The 27168-nt window shown below is 49.3% G+C and overlaps 2 protein-coding genes across 2 annotated transcripts in view; one reads left to right on the plus strand and one right to left on the minus strand.

The window, feature by feature from the left end:
• The window catches only part of ctso (cathepsin O), a 99998-nt gene extending 80030 nt beyond the window's left edge, over positions 1–19968 (plus strand). Inside the window, exons 7-8 of the mRNA XM_072495798.1 lie at positions 3375–3467; positions 19317–19968. Of these exons, the coding sequence (XP_072351899.1) occupies positions 3375–3467; positions 19317–19351 (128 nt within the window). The 3' untranslated portion in view covers positions 19352–19968. The remainder of the gene's footprint in view (positions 1–3374; positions 3468–19316) is intronic.
• Positions 19089–27168, minus strand: part of LOC140408511 (tryptophan 2,3-dioxygenase-like) — an 89308-nt gene continuing 81228 nt past the window's right edge. Inside the window, exon 12 of the mRNA XM_072495797.1 lies at positions 19089–21333. Coding sequence (XP_072351898.1) covers positions 21180–21333 — 154 coding nt within the window. The 3' untranslated portion in view covers positions 19089–21179. The remainder of the gene's footprint in view (positions 21334–27168) is intronic.

Raw genomic sequence — 27168 nt, forward strand, 5'->3', positions numbered from 1 at the left:
GACCTGTGGACCTGTACACCTAGATCTCTCTGTCTTTCAATACTCTTGAGGGTTCTACCATTCACTGTATACTTCAATACTCTTGAGGGTTCTACCATTGTTCCCACTTTATGCTCCTCAGCTCCTGTCTAATAGCAGTATAATTTCCCCTGCCCAATTAAATACCTTCCCATACTGTGTGTTCCTATCCCTCTCCATGACTATGGTAAAGGTCAAGGAGTTGTGGTCACTGTCACCCAAATATTCTCCCACCGAGATATCTGACACCTGGCCTGGTTCGTTGCCGAGCACCAAGTCCAATATGGCCTCCCCCCTAGTCGGCCTATCTACATGTTGAGTCAGGAATCCTTCCTGTACACACCTGACAAAATTTCCTCCATCCAAACCATTTGCACGAAGGAGGTTCCAGTCAATATTAGGGAAGTTGAAGTCACCCATGACAACAACTCTGTTACTTCCAATGACGCCCAATCTGTTCCTCTATCTCTCTGCTGTTATTGGGGGGTCTATAGAAAACTCCCAGTAAAGTGACTGCTCCTTTCTTGTTTCTGACTTCCACCAATACTGACTCAGTAGACAAACCCTCCTCAACTACCTCTTTTTCTGCAGCTGTGGTGCACTCCCTAATTAACAGTGCCACTCCCCCTCCACTTTTACCTCCATCCCTATTCCTCTTAAAACATCTAAACCCCGGAACATCTAACAACCATTCCTGCCCCTGTGAAATCCATGTCTCCATAATGGCCACAACATCGTAGTTCCAAGTACTGATCCATACTCTTAAGTTCATCTCCCTTATTCCTGACACTCCTTGCATTGAAACAGACACACTTTAACCCATTCCACTGAGTGATACTTTGCCCTATCAACTGTCTATCCTTCCTCACAGACTTGCTGCATACTATTTTTGCCTGTTCAACAGCTACCCTATCCTCTGATCCATAGCTCTGGTTCCCACCCCCCTGCCAAACTAGTTTAAACCCTCCCGAAGAGCTCTAGCAAACCTCCCACCCAAGATATTGGTGCCCCTCCAGTTTAGGTGCCATCCGTCCTTCATGTACAGGACCCACCTTCCCCAGAAGATATCCCAATGATCCACATATCTGAAACCTTCCCTCCTGCACCAGCCCTGTCGCCACGTGTTCAGCTGCAGTCGCTGTCTGTTCCTTGCCTCACTTGCACGTGGCACCAGTAGCAAACCTGAGATCACTACTCTGCTTGTCTTGCTCCTTAGCTTCCAACCTAACTCCTGAAAATCACTTTTTAGATCCTCATCCCTTTTCTTAGCTATGTCGTTGGTGCCTATGTGCACCATGACTTCTGGTTGCTCCCCCTCCCCCTTAAGAATCCTGTAGACTCGATCCGAGACATCCCTGGCCCTGGCACCTGGGAGGCAACATACCTTCCGGGAGTCTCGCTCGCGACCACAGAATCTCTTATCTATTCCCCTAACCATTGAGTCTCCTATCACTATTGCTTGTGGGTCATATCAGCCCATATTCCTGTTGAATGCCGTTGCAAAGTTATGGGCGAAGGTGCTGGCAACTCGCTCGGAGGAATATTTGTCGGGGGGTAGTTACTGAGGATCAGACGGATTTGTGAATGGAAAAAGGAGGCTCTTGAATGTGGTGATGTCATGTGGTAGGGCCTACCCGGTGAGTGATCCATGACCGCTCACCACCCCATAACCACACTGCCGCCCACCCCGCCTCCCTGAAAGTCTGTGGGCCCGTGTGATGGAATGGCCATCACGCATGCAGGGATCACCCGGGCAGATAGTGGAATGTGACGGCAGGGCGGGCGTCAGACCCTGGAGCACCAGAGCGTATCGCACTGCGGGTTGTAATCATCTCCACCCCATGGACCAGACTCATTGATACTGCCGACCCAGGGCCAACACCCGTCGGGTCGGGAGCCAGAAGTAATAATCTTCATGGACCCGGAAAAAGCATTTGACTGGGAGTATCTACGATATTGGGGCAGTTTGGTTTTGGACCGAGGCACATCTCTTGGATCAGATCATTGTTTAAAGCCCCACCGCGAGTTTTCATACCAATGCATGAAGCTCGAGGTACATTCGACTGTATAGGGGCACAGGACAGGGGCGTCCACTTTCCCCGTTACTTTTTGCACTGAGTGGAAGAGTATAGAGAGAGGATCTTTGGAGCATCAAGTGTCCGTGTGTCTAACAGACCCTCTCTCCAATGTGGGAAAGATTATGGAGATATTCAGCAGGTTTGGTTCCATTTCGGGTTAAAAACTCAATGTGGGGAAGAGTGAGGTGCTCCCGGTGAACCCTCAGGGAAAAAGTGCAAGTCTGGAGAGATTGCCATTTCAGCTGGTCAGGTCGAGTTTTAGATATTTGGGAATACAGGTGGCTCACGGCTATTGCACTGACTAAATCTGGCCGGTCTGGTAGAAGGAGTGAAGGGGATTTGAAGAGGGTGGATGCCCTCCGGTTATCGTTGGCGAGAAGGATTCAAAAGGTGAAAATGACTGTCCTTCCAAAATTCGTATTTGTATTCCAGAGTCTCCCGATCTTATTACCTAAATCTCCCGTACCAGCCTCCCCGAACAGGCGGCGGAATGTGGCGACTAGGGGCTTTTCACAGTAACTTCATTGAAGCCTACTTGTGACAATAAGCGATTTTCATTTCATTTCATCTTTTTTTGTGAGATTATCATAGAACCACTACCGTGCAGAAAGAGGTTATTTGGCCCATCGCGTCTGCACCGATCCTCTGAAAGAGCACCTGACCAGGCTCCCGCCCTTTCCCTGCAACCCCATAACCCCACCTAACCCACAATCCCTGGACACTAAGGGCAATTTATCATGGCCAATCTACCTAACCTGCACATCTTTGGACTGTGGAAGGAAACCGGAGCACCCGGAGGAAACTCAGGCATGGGGAGAATGTGCAAACTCCACACACTCACCCAAAGCTGGAATTGAATCCGGGTCCCTGGCGCTGTGAGGCAGCAGTGCTAACCACCATGCTACCGTAGCACCCCATGCCAGCTTAATAAACTGGCTTGAACCTTTGTATGGGCATGCAAGACACCTCTGGTTCGAAGAGCATGTTTGCAGAGGGATAGGCAGTCAAGAGGCACTGTTTATTGAGAGCACATCATGGGGTGTCACAGGTACAAATCCCACCATTTTCCAGTTATTATCTTTGTGTCACCTAGCCACCAACAAAATGAGGTTTCTGACACTCATGGCGCTCAAGATCGCAACAGTCTCATAGGATCTGATAGTTTTTGATCAGTCCTGCACTGGGTGCTAATAATGTTTTCTGATATTGGCTTTCCATTAAATAAGTGGCAATTGTGAAAAAACAGTAACATTTAGCCCTTTTTTTCCATGAAAACAGGTGACACCCCTTACTGGATTGTACGAAATTCATGGGGAACCAAATGGGGAGTTGATGGCTACGTATACATCAAAATGGGGAAGAATGTTTGTGGTAAGTTTTCTGTGCAGTGTACAGTTCATGGAAAAGAACATTTCATTCATCTGGGGAATTTTTGTGAATACAGTATTTTTTATATTTCTGTATTGGATGTTCCCCACCTTCTTCAATTTAACATTAAAACCGTATCAGGATCATACTTACACCCAGAAGTGTTATCCTGCTGAGAACCAGCCCAATTCTCCTCATCCTACATCAAATGTTCAAAGTTGCAGTTCCTGATCTCAAAATGAATTTAAACACCCCCACCCCGGACATCGGGATGCTCCCCCACAAGGATCGCTGGCGTTATCCTCCTCTCACCGACAGGGATCACCGGTATTCACCTCGCCCCCCCCCCCCACAACTTCCCAGGATCGCAGGCATCAAGGCGCTCCCAATGGGTATTCCTTCAGGCCCTACCGTTTCAGGCCCCGCCTCTTTCCACTGCCCCCTGGCAACTACATATGTTGCATGGTCCAGCAACAGCTGGAACTCTTATCAATTCCCAAGCCCTGCCAGTGGCTGTAAAGGTAACATTGAATATACAGACAGGCTATGCTGGTTTTATGCTGCACTTGAGTTTCCTCCTGTCTTTACTTATCTAACACCACCATCATTCCCTTCTCCCTCAAATGCTTCTCTGTCTACCCTTTAAACGCATCTGCAATACTTTCTTTCAACTACTCCTTCTGGTAGTGAGTTTCACATTCTGACCATTCTTTGCATTAAGAAGTTGCTTCTGGATTTTCCATATTGGATTTCTTGGAGACGATCTCATACTGATGACCTCTCGTTACCAAGTGAAAACATTGGCCAAGGTTTTACTGGTGTAATGGCAGGCGCAGGGGACAATGCGGTGGGAGCTGAAATATTGTTTTCCCGCCAGTGTGAAATCACAACGGGAATGTGTGCTCGCACCCATCTTGGCGGATCGCCATTCCCACCACGGGCCGGCGTGAAGCTGTTTTGCATCCCGTTAATGAAATGGCCCCACCAGTATTGTCCTCCACCCAATTATCCGCGCCACCAGAAGGACCGAGCATGGCATGGACATGCCAGTATTCACCTGGAAGAAGACCTCAGCCAGATTGCAGAGATCAGAAGACGGAGGCCTCCAGTGACCGTGGACCCGACATCACCACATGCAGCAGTGGGTGGATGAAGTATTAACAATGTGAATTGTCTCGCTGCAGGAGCTTCCAGGAGATGGATCTTCAAGCTGCAGGTGGACGGCTGGAGGTCTGTTGGGCAGCGATGACCTGGGGGAGTATTGGACAGGGAGAAAAACAATTAAGAGGTGGGCTGTGCGTGGAGAGCTGGGGTGGGGGGAGGTTAGGGATGGCAGGGGAAAGGAAAGGGATGCTGCCCGGTTGTGGAATTGGTGAATGGGTATTGAGCGGAGGGTGCAACAGACCATGGTGGAGCGGGCAGGTCATACAGATGTGAATAGGCATGAGTTCCAGTGGGCAGACTGAAGGCATTGTTGATAGGAAGGGATGGTGAGGATTGAGGGTGGAGTGAGAGCCAGTAGGGTAGGAGGGTGGGGGATTGGCAATATCAGTTGAAAGGGGGCTGAGGGTTGTTCGAGGGGATTCGGAAATAAATACGGATTAATGGGATCGGCATAATGGTGGGAGGGACAGATTTGGGGATTCAGAGAGCGAGGGAATGGACGGGGCTCCATAAGTGGAACTTAACGAAGCTGGTGGAGAAGGCCAGGGAGGATCTTAAGAGGTGGGATACACTGCACTTAACGTTTGCGGGGAGTGTCCAAGTGGTGGAAATTAATATTCTGCCAAGGTTCTTGTTTATCTTTCAGGCTCTCCCGATCTTTATACCAAAGGCATTTTTTCAGAAAGTGGACAGGATCATCTCTGACTTTGTATGGGCGGGGAAGGTGCCAGGGAAGGGTGGGGAGCATCCTGCTACAGAGGCAGCATGGAGGGTTGGCTTTGCCGAACTTGCTTCATTATTATTGGGTGGTGAATGTGGACAAGGTGCGGCGGTGGTGGGAATAAGAAGGGGTAGAGTGGGTTAGGATGGAGGAGGAATCTTGTAAGGGATCTAGTTTGAGGGCTATGGTGACGGCTGCATTGCCAATGGCTCCGAGTAGGTATTCAGGGAGCCCAGTTGTGCAATCCACGGTGAAGATATGGAATCAGCTGAGGAGGCATTTTAGGGTGGAAGGGATGCCGGTGTTAACACCGCTGTGCGAGAATCATGTGTTTGAGCCGGGGGGGATGGATAGTATATACAGGAGGTGGATGGAAGTGGGGTTGGTCAAGGTGAGGGATTTGTATTTGGAGGAAGGGTTCGCTAGTCTGGAGGAGCTCGGAGAGGGTAGAGATGCCGAGAGGTAGTGAGTTCAGGTATCTGCAGGTTAGGGACTTTGCACAAAAGGTCTGGAAGGGGTTCCCTAGATTGCCGGGATACACCCTGCTGGAGCAACTGATGCTTCCGAATCTGGAAGGGGAGGGAACAATTGGGGATATATATAAGTGACTGGAGGAGCAGGGAGGCGAGGGGGTGGTGAAGATCAAGGAGAAATGGGAAGCGGAGTTGGGAATGGAGATCAATTGGGAAGTATGGAGTGAGGCACTGCGAAGAGTAAACGGGACCTCCTCTTGTGCAAGGATGAGCTTAATACAGTTTAAGGTGGTGCACAGGGTGCATATGACTCGGGCGAGAATGAATGGGTTCTTTCAGGGCGTAGCAGATGAGTGTGAGAGGAGTGGGCGGGGGCCAGCGAATCACGCGCACATATTTTGGGGTTGTGAAAAATTGGGAAGATTCTGGGCGGGAGTGTTTGCGGCCTTAGCCAGGAGAATGGAGAAGGAGGTGGACCCGGACCCTTTGGTGGCGATATTTGGGGTTTCAGAGAAGCCAGAGCTCATGGAGAGGAGGAAGTTCGATGTCATGGCCTTCGCCTCTCTGATTGCACAGCGTCAAATTTTGCTGGAGTGGCGGTCGGCATCGCCACCGGGGGTAGCAGCTTGGTTGGGTGACCTATACGACTTCCTGCGATTAGAGAAGATAAAGTATGAGTTAAAGGGCTCAGCAGGAGAGTTTGAGAAAAGGTGGACGATGTTTGTGACCGTGTTTGAGGAGCTGTTCATCGCAGGGAGTGGTGGGGGTGGGTGATGGTGTAGCCACCTAAATTGGCCAGCTCCCCGATTTAAAATGGTGAACGGCAAAGGCTGATGGGAAAGTCAGCCAACATAGACAGAAACCAGCAGGTACAGGTTTGCTGTGTATTTAACTCTGCAAAAGGCCAGACAACATCGATACGAGTGACCATCAGCATAACAATGTAGCAGCCATCTACATATTGATGAGAAATCCCCGGGAACAATAAGTAACATTTGGGACACACAAAGCAAAGCCAGACTCCCTGGCGCCAGCAGGAGCCAACACAAAGGAGGTGAACGAGCACCTCAAGACCGCCCATCGATCAGGGAACCGCTCCAGTATTGGAGAAATCGAACCAAGCGATTGGGACAAAGTCCAATCACTTGGGACCAGGTACAGGGTCCGCCCCGAAAGGCGGGAAGCCCCTGGGGACTATAAGAGTTAAGTCCCAAGTTCAAATCGCTCTTCAGCTCTCTCTTCATCCTGCCCGGGTCACCCAGCAACATTGACCGTGACCGGTGCAGTGACCGCCGACAGAAGTAAGTCTTAATTCAACGCTCGCTACGAGATAGGCGCTCCTAGCTACCAATCTGTACCAACTTCGAATCCCGCAGACTCAGAACCCGAACAAAAGGCCATTTGTTCCCCTGACCTGGTGGGCCAGTCCGAAGTTAAGTATAGGCCTGTTGGTTGTAGAAGTAGCTTAGACGTAGAATTTGTGCATGAGTAGCGATTACTGTGTATAATAAATGTGCTTTGATTTGAATCTTACTAATCGGTGTAGTGAATTATTGATCATTACTTGGACTTGAACCTCGTGGCGGTATCATAAAGATACCTGGCGACTCGAGAGCAAAGGTAATAAAACAGAGCAATTGAACCGACCGGAAAGTTAGCAACATTATTTGGCGACTCCGCCGGGACCCAGAATTTGAATTAGAGATCCAATTGGGAACAGAAAATCACAAGTGTTCAAGCAGTTCTGATCAATACTCATAATTCGGAAGTGTGTGTATGCATGCGTAACTAACAGGGTGATAAGGTAAAACTGATAGATTTTTTGTTGCGACAAAACTGTCGGGAGTTTGTACTTCGGAAAGTAGCGAAAGCCGTACTCGTATTTACAGCACCGCCTTAATACCCCGTCACAAATTTGAAGAGCAGCATTCGGATAGGAAAGATGGCAATGCAGGCAATGCAACGCCTCATGAACCCAGAGGAATTTGCAGTCGCAGCGACCAGCAGCAGTAGAGTGGGACAATGTCCCATTTGGGAGGAAGAAATCAGGAAGTACCTCAAAGGGAAAGCATGGCCCCTTTGGAGTGAATTCTGTGACAACGAGGAATCAGGCCCCGGGAGTATGGGACATACTTGGTGGGAGAACCTGAGTGAGATTCACAAAAAGAGCTTAGGGAAAGCTCGCAAGCCGATGGCAATCGTGTCCTGCTTAGCACAACTGCGAGGCACAGAGGAGGTCTTTAGGATGCTCCGGAAAGAAGTAGAAGGCATACATCGAATGAGTAAGGTCGATGTAAGCGAGGTAGAAAGCGAGAACTTAGAATTGAGAAGGAAGTTGGCAGCAAAAGACGGAGTGGTGGAGGATGCCAAAAGGGCACACCAGTCTTGTCTGGCGCACTTAAGCAGCTTCCAGTCTCATTATGAAAAGGCCTATCAGGACACGCAACAGGCAGTCCTGGTACGTGAAGAAACAGAGAAGCAGGTAGAAGCATTGCAGAGACAGTGTGGTGACCTGAAGGCAGGGTTAAGAGCACTCCATGCTGCCTCCACAGAGCAAAGACAAAGCTCGTTAGACCACGCAAAGTGCCGGAAGCAGATTGCAGAACAGCAATCTCTGCTTTCAGTTAAAAAAGGATTCCAGGAGACCTTTGGAGCAAAGTTAGAAGAGGAAGACGGCCCTGATTGGGAAGAATTAAACGAGACAGCGCAGAGATATGTTCAGGGAACATGTGCGCAGGGAAAGCCCCAAAAGAGAAAAGCGCCCCAACCCCCCACACAGCAGATAGTTCAGGCTCCAATGAACCCAGTAACCGCACAGCCACATCGGACGATGTGGAATTTCTATACTCCACCCCCTTAACAGTGACCCAATTACGGGACGCGTGCGAGAAAATCACACCGTTCCTCCCCACCTCAGACCCCCACCATTTCTTTGCCAGAGTAAAGCAGCAGGCGACCATGTACGGCCTGGATGAGCGAGAGCATGTAAAGCTCACAGTTTTAAGTTTAGACCCTTCAGTCGCAGCAGCCCTTCCCGACCCACAGAATGTAGGAGGAGGCACCCTTGCAGAAATGCATACCGCGATCCTGGATGCGATTGGGTATAACCGGGGTGACCCCGTAGATGGCCTCAACAAATGCAGGCAAAAGAAAGCCGAGCACCCCACAGCGTTTGCTGTCTGTCTGTGGATCCACTTTGCAGTAGTCTTTGGAGACGTAGACCTTGCCCATTTGTCCCCAGACAACATGGCCAAATGGGCCCGCACCCTTGGGTGAAATCCTTCCCCAACGGCGCGATGTCCGCCGACTGGCGCCAATCAGACGGGCATCGCGCCGGCCCAAAGGTGCGGAATGCTCCGCATCTTTGGGGGCCGAGCCCCAACATTGAGGGGCTAGGCCGGCGCCGGAGGGATTTCCGCCCCGCCAGCTGGCGGAATTGGCGTTTGTTGCCCCGCCAGCTGGCGCGGAAATGCGGCGCATTCGCGGGAGCGTCAGCGGCCGCCGACAGTTTCCCGCGCATGCGCAGTGGGGAGAGTCTCTTCCGCCTCCGCCATGGTGGAGGCCGTGGCGGAGGCGGAAGGGAAAGAGTGCCCCCACGGCACAGGCCCGCCCGCGGATCGGTGGGCCCCGATCGCGGGCCAGGCCACCGTGGGGGCACCCCCTGGGGTCAGATCGCCCCGCGCCCCCCCCAGGACCCCGGAGCCCACCCACGCCGCCTGGTCCCGCCGGTAAATACCAGCTTTGATTTACGCCGGCGGGACAGGCAATTTCTGGGCGGGACTTCGGCCCATCCGGGCTGGAGAATTGAGCGGGGGGTGCCGCCAACCGGGGCGGCCCGATTCCCGCCCCTGCCCAATCTCCGGTACCGGAGACTTCGGCGGGGGCGGGATTCCCAGCGGCCAACGGCCATTCTCCGACCCGGCGGGGGGTCGGAGAATGACGCCCCACATCTCCCATGCCACAGAAACAGGACAGAAAGCGTGTGCAAATTATGATCCCTCAGAGGAGGCTCATAATGAAAAATGAGTCGTGAAAAGATTGTCCCGCGCCTGGGAGCTATCTGTACAAAACAAACCCACAGTTAAAATTCCCGAGGAAAAGCAGGCCGACGCAGATATACAGGCAGTTACAACACACCAGAACCCCGCATGGGTAAATTAAGGAAAGAACAGCCCCCCACAAAAGTCACAGGAGTGTTACAACTGTGGACAGTTGGGACACTTCGCAAGAGAGTGCAATGCCCCACGAAAGCCACAGAGAGCCCAGCAGACAGGCACTCTGAGTAAGAAGAAGACAGAGCCCATTCATAGCGTTAGCACCCGTTCAGATCAGGTGGACCTGACCGGAACGGACTGACGGTGTACGGGCTCCCCCAGTTGGGTCTGCGACACCCTTTGGGATAGGTCAGGACGACCGGTAGTTGCAGCGAAAATTCGGGGACAGCCCATCGAATTTCTATGGGACACAGGAGGGTCCCGCACCACAACAAATTCCTCCACCCTGTTTCAAAAAGACACGTGGCCCACTACAGCCACTATCACTCTCAGCGGCTTTACAGGCCACTCACAGCAGGGACACATCACAGCCCCTGTACCCATTCAAATCGGTACCATCACCACCAAGCACCCCGTAGTTTTTGTTGATCTGCCCCACACAGCAGAACACGTTCTAGAAATAGACTTCATGAATTCCCACAATCTTTCATTTGATCCAGTCAACCAGTGTGTCTGGAAAATGGCAAAATCTGCAAGAGCCCCCGCAACGCTCAACATAGGAGAATACGCCAACAAAATTAGCACAGTAGGCGAATTTTGGTTCAACCCGACCACGCTTAGCACGGACAAGCAGGTTAGGGCAGTTCTGCAAAATAACAGGACAGCATTCGCGACCCACAAACACGACTGTGGCCAGATGACTGGCTCCGTACAGATCACACGACCTGACCCTAGACCCCAAAAGCAGTCTGGATTTCCCCAAGAGGCAGAGGGAGAAATCGCAAAGGTAATAGATAGCTTATTAGAGCAGGGCGTACTTAGATCAGTAGCCTCCACTAATAATGCCCCGATTTGGCCAGTGAGAAAGCCCGATGGATCATGGCGACTGACCATCGATTACCGGGAACTCAACAAAATCACCCCGCAGCAGCCCCCACAGTAGCAGCAAGTCCCGAGACCATGCTCAAGCAGGGACTCAATTCCCGATTTTTTACGGTTTTGGATGTCAGTAATGGATTCTGGTCCATTCCATTGGCAAAGGCGTGCCAGTACAAATTTGCCTTCACTTTTAAAAATCAGCAGTACACATGGACATGCCTGCCACAAGGATTCCACAACTCCCCCTCCATTTTCCACCGACAGCTGGCAAATGGTTTAGCCAAATTCTCTCGCCCCGAATGTCTGGTCCAGTACGTAGATGACCTACTACTGCAGACAGACACCAAGGAAGAGCACATCGAGCTTCTGGCCGAACTCCTGGAACTGTTACACTCAATTGGTTGTAAAGTTAACCCCAAAAAGGCCCAGATTTTGGAAGATAAGGTGATATATTTGGGAACAATTATCACGCACGGTAAACGCGAGATCGAGCATAAAAGGATTGACTCGATCGCTAAATTGCCCCTTCCCCAGAACGTTTCAGCCCTCCGGTCGTTTTTAGGACTGGTTGGCTACTGCCGAAACCACATTGACAGTTTCGTCAGCAAGGCAGCGCCCCTCTCAGACCTCCTAAAGAAAGGAGCCCCCTGGGAATGGCTTCCGCAGCATACGGATGCTGTGGATGCGTTGAAGCAATCACTCATAGCAGCCCCCGCACTACATGTTCCAGACCCCCTTTCCCCTTACGCTATAGACGTAGCAACCACAGACCGCACCCTTTCAGCCGTGCTCCTCCAGGAATGGCACGAACAGTTAAGGCCCGTAGCTTACGCCTCCAGAATTTTAGATGCTGTGGAGCAGGGATTTTCAGCCTGTGAGAGGCACCTGCTCGCAGTATTTTGGGCAGTTCAGTATTTTTCGTACATTACCGGACTGAACCCCATCACAATCCTCACAGAACACACCCCCACCCAACTTTTACTGGACGGACGACTCAAGGACGGTACAGGCAGCCAAATAAGAGCAGCTAGATGGACCCTTCTCTTGCAGGAACGGGACATCACTGTGAAACGGACAAAGACCCAAACTTTGTTAGCCGACAACCTACAGTACCCCGGAACCCCCCATGTATGTGAAATTATCTCTCCACACCACAACACAGGCCCCTTTATTGCTAAACCCCCCCCCCAGAAAGATAGGTAGTTCAACCCAGAGCCTCCAGCACACAGACACGTGTGAGCCCATAAGGATATATGTGGATGGATCTTCCACAATATTGGATGGGAAGCGCATAACAGGTTGCGGCATTTATGTCGAGGACGCTCCCTAGAAGAAATAGCAATAAAACTCCCAGGACACTTAGGCACGCAGGCAGCAGAACTTGCGGCCATCGCATACATAGTGGAACACCCAGATTCCTTCCCCAGCCCAGCAGACATATACTCGGACAGCCTCTATGTCTGCAACAGCCTTACGGAATTCCTGCCGCTGTGGAAAGCAAGAGGATTTGTTTCCGCAGACAGAAAACCCCTCCCCTCAGCCCCATTGCTCCGTCACATTTTAGAGAGAGCACAGAACAGGACTTTTGGGATATTCAAAGTTCGCAGTCACCATCGTTCCTCCCCCCCTGGAAATGTAAAAGCCGACGGACTGGCTAAAGCAGGTTCCAGGCATGGATATTTTTGGACACCCCCCGAAAGCGCACCAGTGAGTGCAGTTCAGGTCTCGCAGACTAATATTGAGGATCTAGTGGAGGCCCAGAAGCAGGACAGCAATCTTAGGGAGATTTTAAAAGGAAACTATCCAGCACCCTACGAGAGATTTAAAAATGCTCTGACCACACATGATGGTGTGGTGTTAAAAGACACCCCTTATGTGGTTCCTGAACAGGACAGGAATCAACTGATTTGTTTGTTCCGTGACGGTCATGGACATCAGGGAATCAATACCACTACAGCCCACCTCAGGCACCTTTGTTGGTGGCCGAATTTAAAGGACGATGTAAATCACTACATCGAGAATTGTCTTATCTGTGCCCAGAATAATCCGGACAGATATGCCAAAAAGGCTCAACTCAGCCACACCCGACCCGTTAATGGCCCCTGGACTAACCTCCAGATTGATTTTATAGGACCATTGCCCCCTTTCAGGAATGGTTATAAATATGTACTTGTGGTGATAGACACGTTTCCAAAATGGGTGGAAGCATTCCCATCCAGAACAAACACGGCAAAGACCACAGCCAAGATTTTGACCCACCACATCTTTACAAGATGGGGACTCCCCCGCAGCATTGAATCCGACCATGGTTCCCATTTTACGGGACGTGTCATGAAGAACGTCCTCACGATATTTGGCATTACCCCAAAATTCCCCATTGCATACCACCCACAGTCAAGTGGTATCATGGAGCGCATGAATAGGACCCTAAAATCCACTCTCAGAAAAATGGTCCAGCAAAACAACACCACTTGGGACTCAGTCCTCCCTTTTGCACTGATGTTTTAGCGAAATACAGTTTCTACTTCCACAGGTTACACCCCACACACTCTCATGACCGGCTACCCCATGAAAGGCACAGAATATCTATTAGGTTTAGACTTGACCAGCCCCGAGGTGACGGCCCTCACACACGAGAAAGCAGTAGAGCAATTAGTGGATAATATTAAAACGGCTCAACTAGCAGCCGCAGTGACATTGGGCACAAGAAAGAAACAGAGCAAGGCTTGTTTCGACAAGACATGCGACTGAGTACAGTATAGGACAGCAAGTCATGCTCTCTGTATACAACCCCAGCACATTCCTGTCACCAAAGTACTCGGGTCCGTACTCCATTGCGGACAAAGTAAGCCCTTCCATCTACAAGATAAAGTATCCCAACGGAAAGACTGCGTGGTTCCATATCAACCAGCTGAAGGCATATGGAACACAGTCGAACCACGCACACCACGTCATGCTCGACGCAGCACACCACGCCCCGCCCACAGCCAACGTAACCCTACCATCCCCCAACACGTCCAGCCCAGCCACGGACTCAACCCCGACTCCACCCCCGAAATATACACTCCGCCCCGGAACGCCCACAGACTGCAGCAGCAGAGACAGCGACTGTGACTCAGACGATAGCCACATCACGCCTTCCTACTATCCCCATGCAACAGGACCCACACCCAGCGAATCCGACTACGATTCGAGTGATCCCTTCATGATCACTTTCCTAAATAAACCCCACCACCGACCACCGCCCTACAATGACGACCCCGATTCCGTCCCCACACAACTAGACACCACCTATTGGCACAGAGACAACTCGCTCAGATTCGTCCGGAATGACGAGAGCGATCTGAAATCATACCAAACAGCCCTATCAGCCCTGATACATTCAAGAGTTTGGCATCCGGGAGAAGATGACGACCTTGAGCCTGACTCCCAAAACGAGAACCCCTTTGCGACCCTGTTCGCAACCGATAACTGAGGTGTCCAGATGATGTTTTAAAAGGAACCGCTTGGGAGAAACGGTGTCCTTTCTGATGGAACCTGCAGCATGTTTTATGTTGTTTGTACTGTTTGTTACATGTTGTATGTCAGGCCGGAAATTTCTTTTTCACGGCCCCACGCCTTTTCGGCCGAAACCTCTGAGGACTTGCCCACAGAGACTTGCTATTGGCCATTCGCTAGTTTAGAGGAACTAGTTTGTCTGCAGAGACTTGTTAGGATCCCAGACGCCAGTTCAGCGGAACTCGTCTGTTGACAGATACCACACGCCCGATCATAACTGCCCTTCTGGTTCGAGGGAAGAACCACTACGGCAGCCCCCCACGATGACTACATTTCTTGCCCGTTCTTGTCGGTTGCTCAGGCAGTGGAGAAACGGCTTGGGACTCGCCCTGCCTGGGACCCCCCTCTGGTCAACTACGCTCGGGTAGAGCACACACTGCATTGGTCGCCGTCCTACCCGGGGACTTCATCCAAATCTTACCCGTCACGGCCCATACGCACCTCATTTTGGAAAGTTTTAGTTCAAAACGTTTTGTTTTGTTTCAGGTAACGCTTAGGTTGCCTACCATATGCTATTTACATCCTGAAACATTTGGATGGTACATTGCACAGTCTGCGACACGGCCCGCACTGGTTCATTATTTGAAAGTGTGTCTTATCCTAAAATTCGGTTTTTGAAGAAAAAAAATGAGGGAGTCACACATAGTGACCAATTATAAAGGGAGTAATTGGCACTAAAGGACAGACAGGCTATCATACGAGATATTAAACCAAGATAGTAACAGATACTATGCTTGTTTCCACAGAACTCCAGAAGCTCCAAGACCGGAGAAGAGAAGAGAAGTGAAAGAAGAAGAACCATGAGGACATCCTTCGCATGGTTCACCGTTACAATGGACATTTGGTTGCGCGCGACCGCGAACCCCATGACCTCAAACCCCCCAGCCGTTAATGATTCACTTCCACGCAGTACCCAGAGCCCAGTCACCAGCGACACCACACCATCTTGGTGTGCCAGGTTCATAGCCTGGTACTCCCTGTCCTTGATTAGGCAAGAATTGGGGAGCATAAGATGGAAACAGGAACTGTCAGGAATAGGCACAATTGAGACGTGGAGCTTGTTCAAGGAGCAAATACTGCGTGTCCTTGATATGTATGTCCCTGTCAGGCAAGGAGGAAATGGTCGAGTGAAGGAACCATGGTTTACAAAAGAGGTTGATTGTCTTTTCAAGAGGAAGAAGGGGGCTTATGTAACGATGAGAAAACAAGGCTCAGTTAGGACACTTGAGGGATACAAGATAGCTAGGAAGGAGCTCAAGAAAGGGCTTAGGAGAGCTAGGTGGCGGCATGAGAAGGCCTTGGCGGGTAGGATCAAGGAAAACCCTAAGGCTTTTTACACTTATGTGAGGAATAAAAGAATGACCAAGGTGAAGTTAGGGTCAGTCAAGGACAGTAGTGGGAACGTGTGCATGGAGTCTGAAGATATAGGAGAGGCCCTAAATGAATACTTTTCTTCAGTGTTCACAAAGGAGAGGGGCCATGTTGTTGAGGAGGATAGTGCGATACAGGCTGGTAGGCTGGAGGAGGTAGATATTCAGAAGGAAGATGTGTTAGAAATTTTGAGAAGCCTGAGGATAGATAAGTCCCCTGGGCCTGATGGGATATATCCTAAGATTCTTTGGGAGGCGAGGGATGAGATTGCAAAGCCTTTGGCTTTGATCTTTATGTCCTCACTGTCGACAGGAATAGTGCCAGAAGACTGGAGAGAGGCGAATGTTGTCCCCTTGCTCAAAAAAGGGAATAGGTATAACCCTGGGAATTATAGGCCAGTTAGTCTCACTTCAGTCATAGGTAAATTATTGGAAAGGGTCCTGAGGGATAGGATTTATGATCATTTGGAAAGATAGAGCTTAATTCAGGATAGTCAGCACGGATTTGTGAGGGGTAAGTCTTGCCTCACAAGTTTGATTGTATTCTTTGAGGAGGTAACTAAGTACATAGATGAAGGTAGAACAGTTGATGTCGTATATATGGATGTTAGGAAGGCGTTTGATAAGGTGCCCCATGGTCGGCTCATGCAGAAAGTAAGGAGGCATGGCATAGAGGGAAATTTGACCGATTGGATCAGTAACTGGCTATCACATAGAAGGCAGAGGGTGGTGGTAGATGGTAAATTTTCATCCTGGAGCCCAGTCACCAGCGGTGTACCACAGGGATCAGCGCTGGGTCCTCTGCTATTTGTGATTTTTATCAATGACTTGGATGATGGAGTTGAAGGTTGGGTTAGTAAATTTGCTGATGACACCAAGATTGGTGGAGTAGTGCATAATGTGGAGGGCTGTTGTAGGCTGCAAAGAGATATTGATAGGATGCAGAGCTGGGCTGAAAAGTGGCAGATGGAGTTTAACCCTGATAAGTGTGAGGTGATTAATTTTGGTAGGACAAATTTGAATGCGGATTATAGGGTTAATGGCAGGGTTCTGAAGAATGTGGAGGAGGAGAGAGATCTCGGAGTTCATGTCCATAGATCTCTGAAAGTTACCACCCAAGTGGATAGAGCCGTGAAGAAAGCCTATAATGTGTTAGCATTAACAGGGGGATTGAGTTTAAGAGCCGTGAGGTTATGCTGCAACTGTACAAGACCTTGGTTAGACCACATTTGAAGTATTGTGTGCAGTTCTGGTCACCTCATTATAGGAAGGATGTGGAAGCATTGGAAATGGTGCAAAGGAGATTTACCAGGATTGGAGGGTAGATCTTATGAGGAAAGGTTGAGGGAGGTAGGGCTTTTCTCATTGGAGCGAAGGATGAGAGGTGACTTAATTGAGGTGTATAAGATGATGAGAGGGATAGAGTGGACGTTCAGCGACTTTTTCCTCGGGTGGATGTAGCTGTTACACGGGGGCATAACTATAAGGTTCATGGTGGAAGATATAGGATGGATGTCAGAGGTAGGTTCTTTACTCAGAGAGTGGTTGGGACGTGGAGTCCACTCCCAGCTATGGTAGTGGAGTCGGACACTTTAGGAACTTTCAAGCGGTTATTGGATGGGCATATGGAGTGCGCTAGAATAATTGGGAATAGGTTTGATTTGATCTTAGTTCCAGACTAGTTCGGCACAACATCGTGGTCCGAAGGGCCTGTACTGTGCTGTACAGTTCTATGTTTTTTTTTCCCATCAGGGTCTTTTTACCTTTGCGATTCCTCAACTCTACCCACACAGATTCTGTGCCTTCTAATCCTATATCGCTTCTTGCAATCGATTTTACTTCATTCTTTACTAACAATGCAACCCTGCACCCTCTGCCCATCTGTCTGTCCTTTTGACACATATCCTTGGATATTTAATCCCAGCCCTTACCCGCTTGCAGCCATGTCTCCGTGATGCCTGGTACCGGCCAATTTCAATGTGTGCAACAAGCTCATTGTTTTGCATACTGCATGCATTTAGGTACAACACCCTCAGTCCTGCATTGATCACCTCCCTTCTCATATTTATCTCCTTTTTTGCTCTGCCTGAAGTTAGATTCCTGCCACCTTCTATACTCTCTTTCCTATTATGTGTTCTGGAAACTTTACTAATCTTTCCTGAGCCCTCGGCCCTTTAATTAGTTTAATGTCCTCGTCATTAACCTGCACATGTACCCTCTCCTTTAACTTTGATTTTATAATTCTCCATACAACTGAACCCTCCCCCCACCCCCCACTATTTTGTTTAAAATCTTATCTAAAACCCCCAACAGACAGCATCTTAGCTGTGTATGTGGACGTGGCCTCTCCACCCAAAGTCCTCAATCCCGAGTGCATTGGGAAATGCTTCTCTCCTCCAGCTGGCACCAGTGAAAGAGAGAGCGAGTGACTGCATTAGTTCCCTCCAACATGGAAGAAAGCATGAGCGTAGGTTTCAATGTGATTACATTATGCATGGATCCTTGCTATGTGGAGGCTCTCTGCCGACCTCTTCATCCACACAGGCTCAGTCTAGTGCCTGCCCTGCAAGCTGAACTGTCTGCTCCTCGAACTTAGTGATATTCTTGTGGTCCAGCCAGCCCACTCCCCTCTTCTCTCGCCCTCTCTCCTGTTTATGCTCAACCATTCCTATGCAAAGAGGATGGGGGGGGAGGGAAATTGTGAGCAGTTGAGGGTTCACTTACTCTGACAGAGCAGATAAGGTCATTCATGTTTCCTGCACTGCAGGAAAGTCCTCTGTTAAAAGCCTTGCGCACCATCCTGGAGATTTTTTCCCTTCCAGGACAACTTCCTTCCATTGTCGGAGTACAGGACTTCCCTCCTGGCCTCTACTGCATTGAGCAACATTTTGAGTGAAGCATCACTGAATTTGAGAGCCATCTCCCCCTTCAAAGGTGGGTCAATTCTAGTTATCCTCAAAGTAGCTTACCAAAGAGAGGTAATGTTTCAGATCGATAGACTATTGTCAGAACGATACTTATGCAGGTGTGTTTTGTGGCAGTGGCCCTCCATTGGCCAGCGGCGGGATCTTCCCCGCTTGACAGCAGTGTTTCCCATTGTGCATCCCATCCGTCGCCAGGGAACCCGTGGGGGGAGGGGGGGGGCTACCATCGATGGGACTGGAAAATCCTGCCGGCAGCAGTATCAGATAATCCTGCCCATTAACTATTTCGCATTCCACAGATGCGGAGTCTGAGTTTCTGAATATTTCCAATATTTCCTGTTTTTATTTCAGATATACATTATCTACAGCATTTCTACAGCATTTTGCTTTTGATCGGAGAAAGGGGTGTTAAATAAGTTACCCCAGTAGACGTCTGCTATATACATTCAGATGGAGAAGAGAGGGAACAACAAAGAAGAAATCAACATGAAATGATTATTGTAAATGAGAAATGCCGTTTCTCAACCTTGCTAATTTTTTCTGTCCTAGGTATCGCTGATTCCGTTGCAGTAGCGTTTGTGTAGAAGAAATTGGTGTTTCCTGGATGTTGGTCTTCCTGCGGAACAGCCTTAAACTTGAGTTCGAAGAGGTGTTTCTATTGGGCCTGCGGTGAAAATCAAAGCAAGGGACCCACTGGATTTTCCATTTAAGTCAATGAAGGAGATTTAAATGGGTAGTCACACGGGTGTATGCACTGGCCGACCTGATTCCTCTGTACCTACTTTGCTTATATTTAGCCTGGACATAAGAAAGTTTTGCCTTCAAATTTCTGAACCTTCCACTGTTTGGTGGAGTAACTTGTATTAAGAAGCATCAAAATATCATCAGTGCTTTGTGCATTGTTTTCCAATATGCACTGGCAATGGGCAAACTACCTCACCATGCAACAGCATCAGAAGATTTATGCCAAGATTTCAGCATCTTTCGTCAGTATTCGCAACCTTTATTACCTGAGAAACCCAAAGATGTTTCATTTAGATTTCACAGAAAATTCAGTATTATAGTTTTGTAATTCATGTGATTGTTTCTTGATTTGTGCTTTCATCGAAGTCGATGATGTTTCTCAATAACAACCTTGGTGTATTTTAAAGTGACAAGGAACTAACATATTTACAATAAAATAGTCTTTTCAATTTCAGAATTGTTTTCAAAAGTGCCAATATTCCACGGCAGTGCCTCAGAAATACAAGCAGTTTAGCAGTTTATGGGCATCACATTTGTTGATTTCCCCTCCTTTATCTGCAGGCCACAGTAGATACCCACAAAAAGGGAGTAAAATTACAATATTTTGCCTTTGCAGCGAAATACAATGCATTAAAATGGCGCTGATTAACAAAATTATTGTTGCCACCCTTCATTCCCAATCACAAAACTTTAAAAATGCTCTGAACAATACATGCATTTTTCTAAAGAAAAATGGATGAATTTCATAATTACTGCACATTATCAAAAGATGGGATGTCCATTGCTCATTAGAAGCAGGATTGCCCATTTAAATCAGACTCCTTTTTGAACTATAATACCATAATCTAGGAGGATACATCAACTGAAAAATTAAGATTATTTTATTATTTACAATATTTTACGTAAATAGATTTATATGTAGGTAACCTCACTCATTCATACAATATGTTACAGGAAACTAGTTGTGAATACGGGGTGTCAATCCAAATTTCTTTTGCATGAAAAGAGGATACATATCCTCTGCTGAAGTATGAGCTATCGTCACACTGCGGTATATAGAAACTTGTGAACTGAAGAGGTCAGTTTTGGAATCCAAAGTCTTGGGTGGCACGGTGGCACAGTGGTTAGCACTGCTGCCTCACAGCGCTGGGACCCGGGTTCATTTACAACCTTGGGTGACTGTTTGGATGTTCTCCCACTGTCTGCGTGTGTTTCCTGTGGGTGCCTCGGTTTCCTCCCACAGTCCAAAGATGTGCAGGTTAGGTGGATTGGTCATTCTAAACCTCGTGTCCGAAGGTTAGGTGGGGTTGTGGAGATGTGGCAGGGGAGTAGGGCTAGGTAAGGTGCTCTTTCAGAGGTTTGGTGTAGTCTCGATGGGCCGATTGGCCTCCTCTGCACTGTAGGGATTCTATGATATTGATTTTATATTATAGCTAATGGAAATAAAAATCACAAGACATCTAAAACAAGCTGTAGACTTACGATTACCCATTTCACACTATCACAATTTCAAGATCTGCCTCAAAATCTTTCAGTGAAAATGTTTTACTCAATAAAGCATTAAGAAAAGTTTGTATGGATCATTAACAGCTTTAAAACATGTTTTCATTCTTTGTGCATTTTCCATTCAACATATATTCATTGTGAAGCATTGAGTTGATTTTTGCTTTAATCAGATTCTTCACTGCTGAAATATGAGCAATCGCCACACTCTGCGGTGTACAGAAACTTGTGAAGTGAAGAGTTCAGCTTTGGAATCCACGGTCTTGGGACCAAGAAAGTTGCGAGGTTGAAGAAGTCAACAAACACTTTATATCGGTCACTGCAACAGAGAATTAAGAAAAAGAACAAATATTGAAGTTTTATTCAGAAAGTGCTGGAAGTACTTAAAGGTCATGAAGCATATATGGTAATCAAAGGAAATTAATGTTTCCGGCCATGTTTAAATTTTAAATTTTTTGTATAGCATTACAACTGACAAGAACCATTGTGGGGTGTTCAACTCCCAAAGGTCCATACCATTTGTAAGTGCCTTTTAGGTTTTGACACAGAAGTAAAGCTACATACTTTGCAAATTTAAAAGATTATGATTCTACAATTATATCCAGTCACTGAACTAATATTTAAACATATCAGTTAAAAGACAAAGGGCTGGATCCTCCATTCCTGAGGCTAAGTGCCGCCGCCAATGGAGGGTCCATGGTGTTTCACGATGGGAAGATCAGCGCGAAGCCCTCACTGATTCCGGTACCGGTGAGGGGCTAGCACTAGCGCAGCGTGAAACACCCGCGGAACGTGCGGAAAACAGTCTGAGAATCGGCAGGTCCCATGCTGTACATACGCAGGGCTGACAAGCTGCAGCCACGCACACCTTCACCCCCACACACGCACCAGTCTCACAGAAAAAAATAGCGCCAGCCGTGCTGGACCGCGTACTCACCCACCCCAACCCCACATCCCACCCCCACCACCCTTCCAGCCCTGGCAGAAGCCCCCCCCGGTCAGCCGCACTGATCTCGGCCAAGTGTGGCAGCGCTGGACACTGTCCGCATGACTCTCTCCCTGCAGGTGGCACGCCAGGCTCCTGACTGTTGGAACCACACGTGGTCCACGCCGTCGGGAACCCCGCCCATCGGAGACGGGGCATCGCGGGTGGGCCGTCTAATCACGTACCAACAGAGTTTCAACTGCACATGACGTGTGTCCCGATGATGCCAATTTGGAAGGGGCGGAGCATCGCGACCCTGTATCAAACCGGCGCCTGCCCCGATTCTGGCATCAGGAGCCATTCTCTGCCGGATCGCCGTTCCTGATTTTGGCGTCATGCTACAGAGAATCCCACCCAAGGTCTGTGCAAAGATTATGGGCGGGATTCTTCGTTGCCTGACGGTGATATCAAAATTGACGATCGGGCGGAGAATCCCTTTTGACTCCGAAATCGGGGGCGGCGCCTGTTTTTGGATGCTCCGCCCCCTCCAAAACGGTGTCATCGGGGAGTACGCCGCACGCCATTGGGACGGCCTCTGGACATCCCCTGAAGCCCTCCCCCGATGGGCCGAGTTCCCGATGGCACGGGACACGTGTGTTCTGAGTTTCTGTCAATCTCGTGGGGTGGCTGGACTGTCCAGTGCCTCTACAGTCGGGGGGGGTGGGGAGCCGTGGCTGGGGGGACTGGTGAGGGGTGGTCTGGGGGTGGCAAGGGGGGTACAGGGGGGCACTATCCCGGCCCCGGGTCACCATCCGTGTGGAGTTTGCACACTTTCCCCATGTCTCACCCTCACAACCCAAAAAGATGTTCAGGGTAGGTGGATTGGCCACGCTAAATTTCCCCTTAATTGGAAAGATTGTTAAAAAGTAAACTGGAACCTCAACATCTGACTGCTTCAGCCCCTGGCCCCTCGCATTAACTGTCTCATTTCACTAAGCTAAACACAATGGGTGTGATTGAATAGCCACGCTGCACCCGAGAAGTGTCTCGCCACGGTGCAGTGAGGCCGATAGAAGCCGGAGACCCCACACATGGGATCTAGCCGACTTGCAACATCTCAGGATATCGAACACAATCTTGCGAGCTATTGCGATGCAAATCCTGCCCATCATCTTTTAGCAAATCTGCATATTAAAGCGAGACAGCTAGTCTCACTTTAATAAGCAGGTAACCAAGGCGCTGGGCTCTTTCCACTTCACCTCAGAGACCTCAGGTGAGTGCCACTCAGTACAGGTTTGCACAAACCAGAATGGCACTCGTGAGGATTTCCCAATGGATTGGAGATCCCAAGGTGAATGCCCTTTCGGCAGTGTGGAGCACTGGTAATGCTAGTGCCACCCGGGCACCATGGCAGTGCCAGGTTGGAACTGCCACCTAGGTGCCAGGTTGGAACTGCTAAGGTACCCAGGTGGCACTGCCAGCTGACAGGCACAGTGCCAGGGTGGCACTGCCATGGTGCCAAGCTGGCATCTTTTACACAGTGGTGATCAGGTCAGGGGTGCCTTGTGCGGGTGTTGGGGGGGGGCCCTAGTGCATTGGGGCTTAGGGGCAGTCGGGGGTCCCTTTTGGGCTCCAGAGATCGGGCGCCATTTAAAAATGGCGAGCGGAGCTCCTCAGTGTACAAAGCCAGGTTATGTGTGACCTCAGCCGTGTCTTCCCAGTTGAGGCCCCCTATCTAACCCGGATGCCATTTTATAGCATTGTGCTTCTCGGTGCTGTGAGCAATAGGAAACACACAGCTAAATATGCTCGCTATGGGATTTTGTTCCGATTTGGTTAAATCCAGCTCAATGTCTCTAATTATCCACACCCCAAGGAACCCTCTTAATTTAAACAGAGGTCCATCAGCTCAAACTTTTACGATGCTTTAATTGCACCTCTTGTAGCCACAAAGCCTAACTGCCTTGCAAACCAGGTCATGCACACACAAACCCTCACTGCACCAAATACATATAATGCAATATATCTTAATTTCTTACATTCATCAAAGGCATTATTCTCCGGTCTTATCTGTGACAGGACCCATTGTGACTAATCAAGAACAGAAAATTTGGCGTTTGAGCCAAAACTCCATTTACTTTCAGCAGCTCCAGAAAATCCCAGCCATGAACGAGGATGGAAGATTTTAGCTGTTAACTCTGTTTTCCTCCAAAGGTACTGCCTGACCTGCTGAATATTTGAGATACTCCTTGCGATTTTTCTTTTTTTTTTGCCTCATTCATCCTTCCTCAGTGCCATATTGGGATCTGATCCTCCTCAGGAAACAAAAAGCAGAATTTTCCATTTGGGTCCAAGGCCCCAGGTGGGGGCAGGGGCAGGGAACGTTTCCCGCCATGGAATCCAATGAGAATTTGCACTGCTTCACGCGATGACGGTCTCATTAATTATGCAGTCGAGGATTTCTTGAATTTTTTTGCAGCAGGAGAGACAGTTCATCCTACCATCGTACCTGGGCACCATATTTGGAAGTCATCCAAATATCACACTAAAGGAGATCAAGATTCAGTGATGCTCCCTTGGAGATCCTTCTCCACCTGTGGAGCCCAGGTGGGTTGATCTGTACCCAGAGGTTGGGAGGAGGAGGACAAGTCATTATGGAAAACCAATAGGGGACGAAGTCTCCAGCATGGCCAGTGCCTGGGGCCTCTACCAGAGGGCTGCCCTGAAAAGGTTAGGTGTTGAGGGCACCAGCAACCATTGCTAATGACATAACTCTGTGGCTTTTACCCTTATATCTGCATGGGCTCTGGAGGGTGCTGCCCCAGAACCCTTCTGGACAAGCTGCAGGGCACACATCCCAGTGGTTTATTTGTAAGATTAGAAACATGAGAAATAGACCTGAAACCCAATTTATCTCAACAGCATATTTTATTTTGCACAGGAAAAGCTGAGACACAACAAGAAAGGGGGAGGACAGGAGGGGGCTGGTCAGACTCAAGAACTTCAGCAATGTCAAGGAGCAGGCAGCCCAGTGGTGGGTTAGGAACTAGACTGAGCCTGCAGTGGTGGGGTCATCGGCAGGCAGCCTTCATCCAATAATGATCCATTTATGTCACATGGAAATACAAGGGTCATGTGTTCCTCCATGTTCGAGTCAGTCACTTGCTCTCTTAGAATTCCATAGAATTCCTGCAGTGTAGAAGGAAGCCTTTTGGCCCATCGACTCTGCCCTGACCCTCTGAAAGAGCACCCTAGCAAGGCCCAATCTCCTACCCTATCCCCGTAACCCCATCTAAACTGCACATCTTTGGACACTAAATGGCAATTTAACATGTTCAATCCACCTAATCCACACATGTTTGGACTGTGGGAGGAAACTGGAGGACCCGGAGGAAACCCACGCAGACATGGGGAAAATGTGTGTACTCCACACAGTCACCTGAGGCCGGAATTGAACGCGGGTCCATCATGCTGTGAGGCAGTAGTGCTAATCACCATGCCGCCCACACTTCTCTCTCACTTACAGGTGCCAGCAGGAAGAGAGCAATGGAACATGAGGAGGCCCTATCCAGCAGTTCATCCAGCCTACAGCCCACTCAGGACATTGGGCAAGAGGAAGAACGTGCACCTGTAGAGGCGTCATCCGCCTCTTCCACCAGCGCAGACAGACACACACCTCGGTGGATACTAGATGTAGTTCAGGCCGGGTGTCTCAGTTTGGTGGTCACCACATGGACATGTGTCCATTGCAGGAAGAGGCAAGGGCTTGGTCAGCCAAGCTCACCGGCACTCAGAGGATTGATGGGGAAAAAGCATCTGCAACGTACAAGTCAGATGATGAGTCACTGGGTTGGGTCACCCATCAGATGTGGGGGAAGCAGCATGAGCCTGGGAACCACATGCAGCGGTATCCGAGGCTCTAACAAAGTGGCACGTGAGGCTCATAAAGTGGTGACGACCTGTGTGAGCTCCAGGGTCGCCACAGGGAGCTTGATTGATGCCATGGAGAATCTGGTCCAACAAAACACCAAATTTCTGCTGGAGATGTGCACGGGCCTGCACTCCATCAGTATGTCTATGGGTGAGCTTTTGTTGCGGCCATATGGGAGGGGAATGGGCACCCCATCAATTTCCAGGTGCCCCTTCTCCTCAAGGAGTCAGGCACCCAAAGGGAGGAGATGCAGCTTTTGGACACACCTGGGACTTCCACATGACTCTCCGAAGGTGTCCGGCCCTGTGGAATTCCCCTTGCCTGTGACTCTTTCAGCTTCATTCTCTGTGACCACAAAACAGTTGCCCCACAGCAGGACAACTAAGTGAAGCCGGGGCCTTGCAGGCCTCAGGTCTCCAGAGGACGGCCACCAAGGTCACCCAGCACAACAGGACAAACTGGTCAGTAAATTACCTCCACCCTTGCTGTGGATGTCAGGAGAAAACCCGTAAGAAGTGGCATGGAATGCAAGATTCAGGAATTTTGATTCCACATGTGGTTGCAGGGATGCATTATGATTGTTAATGTTTCGACACTTTTGTAAATAGAGTTCACGTACACTTTAATAAGGTCTAATGTGGTTCATTTGCAATTCATAGTCTGTGCAGCCTCCTCCCCCGCCAATGCCCCCGCCCCCCCACAACTATCTTCATCGGGGTCCATGTTCCCTAAGTCATGCATGTGAGGAAGGTAAAGGTATGTGCAAGGGCCCATGAGATATGTGTAAGAAGCCTCTCACACACGCTGAGCCTTGGACCTTCGCACACCTACCTATCCCAACACCCTACCACTTTAACTAATGCATGCTGCGCTTCTTCTTCAGCTGTCCAGTTGGAGTGACTTGCATCTCCGCCCATCCCGTGATCCAACTCCCATGCAGCATCTTAAGATCTCCAACACGAGACTCCTCATAGTTATGTGCAGCCATGGTTATTGATAACTTCAACGTTGACTCAAAAACCTTACCCCTACCCTAGCACTCACACCTCTTCCTCTTAACCATCGAGGTGTAACATCTCACCTTCCCACGGTTATCATTCAACCCACCCCCAGAATCCTCTGTCATGTGCAGGTGAATGTCAAAGTTCCCAACCTTCCTGAGAAGCTCACCCCCGTGACAGTGGATTTGCCCCCTCATTCTGCCAACCCCCGAATCCACCTGTTCTTTCACATCCGCTCCAACAACTCATAGCCTTGACAAAGAGTCATCGGACACGAAACATTAGCTCTTTTCTCTC

The sequence above is a fragment of the Scyliorhinus torazame genome, chromosome 3 (genome assembly GCF_047496885.1).
Source record: "Scyliorhinus torazame isolate Kashiwa2021f chromosome 3, sScyTor2.1, whole genome shotgun sequence".
NCBI lineage: Eukaryota > Metazoa > Chordata > Chondrichthyes > Carcharhiniformes > Scyliorhinidae > Scyliorhinus > Scyliorhinus torazame.